This window comes from Nanorana parkeri, unplaced genomic scaffold (assembly GCF_000935625.1).
Source record: "Nanorana parkeri isolate BGI_ZX_2015 unplaced genomic scaffold, ASM93562v1 scaffold193, whole genome shotgun sequence".
Taxonomy (NCBI): Eukaryota; Metazoa; Chordata; class Amphibia; order Anura; family Dicroglossidae; genus Nanorana; species Nanorana parkeri.
In genome coordinates, this window is record NW_017306461.1 from 1,299,474 (window position 1) to 1,303,033 (window position 3,560).

The window sequence follows — 3,560 nt, forward strand, 5'->3', positions numbered from 1 at the left end:
ATAAATGTTCAAAATATTAAGTTATTATTATAATTGTTGTTATATAAATAACAGTCATAGATATTATTTGACCATTTGTTAAAATACTTATATTACTTATTAACAACAACAACTAGTTATATTATTTTAAAAAATAGGGACAGAACAACAATATTTATGACTTTTTTTTTTTTTATAACAAAAAAAACAACAAAAAATGACTTGGAATACTGGAACTGCTACCAAGAAGAGTGCCATTCATGGCCAGTTTATTTGATTAATTTCCACTTTTTACTGATGATCACTCACAGAAAAACAAAACCTGCTGATGGGCCACAGGCTATGCACACTGCCCATTGAATATATTTTATGCCCATTACAGGATCTAGAAATATCAACTGAAAAGGCTACCACACCATTCACAACTATCCAATCTACAGAAATAGGAAAGGAACCAACAGGACTTTCCTAAAAAGCAACATTTTCCGGGACAAACTTTGAAAACCGGCCCGGTCACAAGGATCAACTCAGAACCAAACACAATCATTTTTTTTTCGGTGCAATTTAGCATGCCTTCGGTGCTGCGGGCCCTCGATGGGCATGGAACAGTTACAAAGTGCAAAGCACAGCAGTATAAGTAGGGATCGGCGCAGTGCATGAAGTGTGTGCAGAGCTTGCAGCGTTCCTGCCGCCCCATCCAGCACCATGGAAGGAGACAAGCCTGCAGCCAACAAGTGATCATAGGGATGAGTACTTACACTGGAATGATCCGGGGATCCCAACCATCCTTATATCCGGAGTGTGATTACACAATGTAACAAGTCTCCTCTCTGCCCCTCCTGTGTGCTGTGTGGTCTGGATGGGAAGGTGCAGGGAGAGACAAGGAGAGGTGGGGAGGGCACTGGCTGCATGCAGACTACAGACCCCTCCCCTCCAAAAGGACTCTTCCCCTCTAAGAAAAGTGTAGCAATGCAGCAGACCCTGCCGGATACAAATATATAGAAGGGATGTGTAGTCCTGTGTCTGTGTGCTGTATATATCATTATATAGATTGTTTCGTAGAGTATTGTAGTGAGTTAAGCATCCATAATGCACAAAGTTTGCAGTTTAAGGCTAGGTCCAGATCTGAGCGATCCCCGGACACGCGTCCCGGGAACGCGCGTTCGTGCACAATTGCACACACCGATTGCCGCACTGCCCCATTGATTTAAATCCGCAGGGCAATCGCAGAAAAAAGGTACATGCACCTTTTTTATTGGGACACACGACGTGCAGCTTTTCTAGAGAAACGACACGATCCGCCCGGCACCACTGGGGCGCCATTAGCAAAATAATGACATGGCCAGCGCGATCGGCTGTGGTGGGCGACTCCGTGACCGCTTGGCAATCCGCGAGGTTTTGTGCACGATTACCGCGCGATCACGGATCGCGTAGGTGTGAACCTAGCCTAAGTGATACCCTTAAAAGAGGAACGCCAGGAGTATTTGAAATGAACCCTTGCACTGGGGCTAGCCCCGCACTGCAAGGGTTAACTCCTGATTTTGGTCTAAAGAAGACATACTAACCTAATCCTCAGTCCTGCTTGGCCATTCACCTGGCTATGCATATTGACATTTCCAATACTCATCAGCGCCATCTAGGGGCTTTCCTTGTTAACAGGGAATAAGAAAACTATAAGTCCCAACAGCCACCGCGGCAAAGGGACTTGAATTTCTCAATGCGATACAAGTGCTGTGACATCACCACACTTGTAGTCCATTCACTCTTCCTCCTGTTCATGTTACTAAAGGTCCCGTACCTCTGTCCGGACATGGACTAGAGCAAAGGTGGCTAACTCCTGCCCTCCAGCTGTGCTTTAACTACAAATCCCGATGTGCCTCTGCCTCTGGGAGTCATGTTGGTAACTGTCAGTCTGCCAATGCCTTATGGGACTTGTTGTTTCCCAACAGCTGGAAGGCCAGAGTTGCCCACCCCTGGACTAAAGGAAGAGTCTGCTGGACGACATTACACTCCCGATCCACTGATCTCGGTTGCAATGCTTTACCGCCTCCTATGCAAATAAATAATGAATGCAATTTTTTTTCTTTTATGAATAGCGCATTTTTTTTTAAATGTGGATTTCCCCCCTAAATTGGCCATGTAGCCCTGGAAAAATCACAAAATGACTACTGGTGTATACCCAGCTTTACTCCTTCAGAAGCCTCGGCGTTAGCTTGGAAGTCTGGGAAATCACCACCCAGCTTTCCTGTCTGGCTTTTACATGACAAAGTGTCCTCTTTGTGGCCATTGATCTCTCTCGGTGATCAGTGAAATGCACTGAAAGGAAGGAATCTGGTCTGTACTACAATCAAATGGAACCTCATTGACTTGACATCACTCTGAATGCATGGAAGGTCTAATGAGGTCCATTGTCCTCTTCACTGCTGAGCAGGTGCAATGGATAATCATTCAACATTAAGGGCTAGTTCACACCAGCACCATGCTGCATGCACTATTTTTTCTGACCGCAGTCATTGATATGCCATGCGTTCGGGTGCGGGCGATCATGCTGCGGCCGGGGGGCGTGACTGCGGTGTCAATGCACCAGCCAGCCCCCTCCCGCCCCAGAACGCAGGGAGCTGGCCGGGATGTGATCCAGTGCGGTCCGGCTCCGAATTGAGCCAGAACGCACTGGGGCTGGTGGGAACTAGCCCTCAAGAGACACAAATATAATTTTTTTTAGTCTTGGATAGAGTGGAGAGGGGTTAGAAGACCTGTTGGGTTTTTATTTCCGTCTGTGCCCCCCATGAGGGAGATTCACCCCCTCTATTTGTCTTGGTGACCGTTATCACTGAATCCCCAGTTTCTGGTTTCTCATCAGAACAGGAATAGATGGGAAATCTTTCAATGGGGACACTGTTTCTGTTGACTACCAGGGATTTCCTTCGCTTTGGAGGTATTTCCTCTCACTTCCTGTGGTAGCTATCAGACAGGAAGTCAAGGGAGATCTCTCCAATGGGACACAAATGGCAAAAAAAAGCAGACGGGTTATAACCAGGGTTGCCACCTGTCCCAGATTCACCTCGACAGTCCGGGTTTTGAGTTCTGTATGTGCGATGTCTGGGTTTCAGCTGCCCTGTAGTACAGGACTAAAAACCCGGGCTGTCCAGGTGACTTCTGGGACAGGTGGCAACCCTAGTTATAACCCACCCTTACTGTATGCAAAACTGAAAAAGTCTTCTCTTCAGTTCTACTTTATATGTAAACCCTAACAATGATCACATGACCAATAAGTAGTGCTTCTGAATGGGTACCAGGTCCCAGAAGTAAGAAGTGCTTTTTATTGGTCAGCGTGGTCATGTGACTATTTGCATGCATTATGATCTGTGGAGCTGTGAAGTGCGGTATATGGTGTATGGACCACTCCCTTGGCTGGCGGCAGCGGCGGCATAACACAGGTAAGCACAGTGAGTTAATTTTTTCCCATTTTGTGAAAAGGTGAACTTACCCTTTCAATGTGAACCCTGGAGAAATGTCAAAACTACCCTTTTGGTGGGGCTACATCACATACTGCAATGACCATTTATGTCTTGGGTTCCATT

The 3,560-nt window shown here is 46.3% G+C and overlaps 1 protein-coding gene across 3 annotated transcripts in view; it reads right to left on the bottom strand.

The window, feature by feature from the left end:
- CBFA2T2 (CBFA2/RUNX1 translocation partner 2) overlaps positions 1 to 819 on the bottom strand; it is a 43,941-nt gene extending 43,122 nt beyond the window's left edge. For all 3 annotated transcript variants that reach the window (XM_018555345.1, XM_018555347.1, XM_018555343.1), the window contains exon 1: positions 738 to 819. In XM_018555345.1, the coding sequence (XP_018410847.1) occupies positions 738 to 765 (28 nt within the window). In that variant the 5' untranslated portion in view covers positions 766 to 819. The remainder of the gene's footprint in view (positions 1 to 737) is intronic.
- Between the last annotated feature and the right edge of the window lie 2,741 nt (positions 820 to 3,560).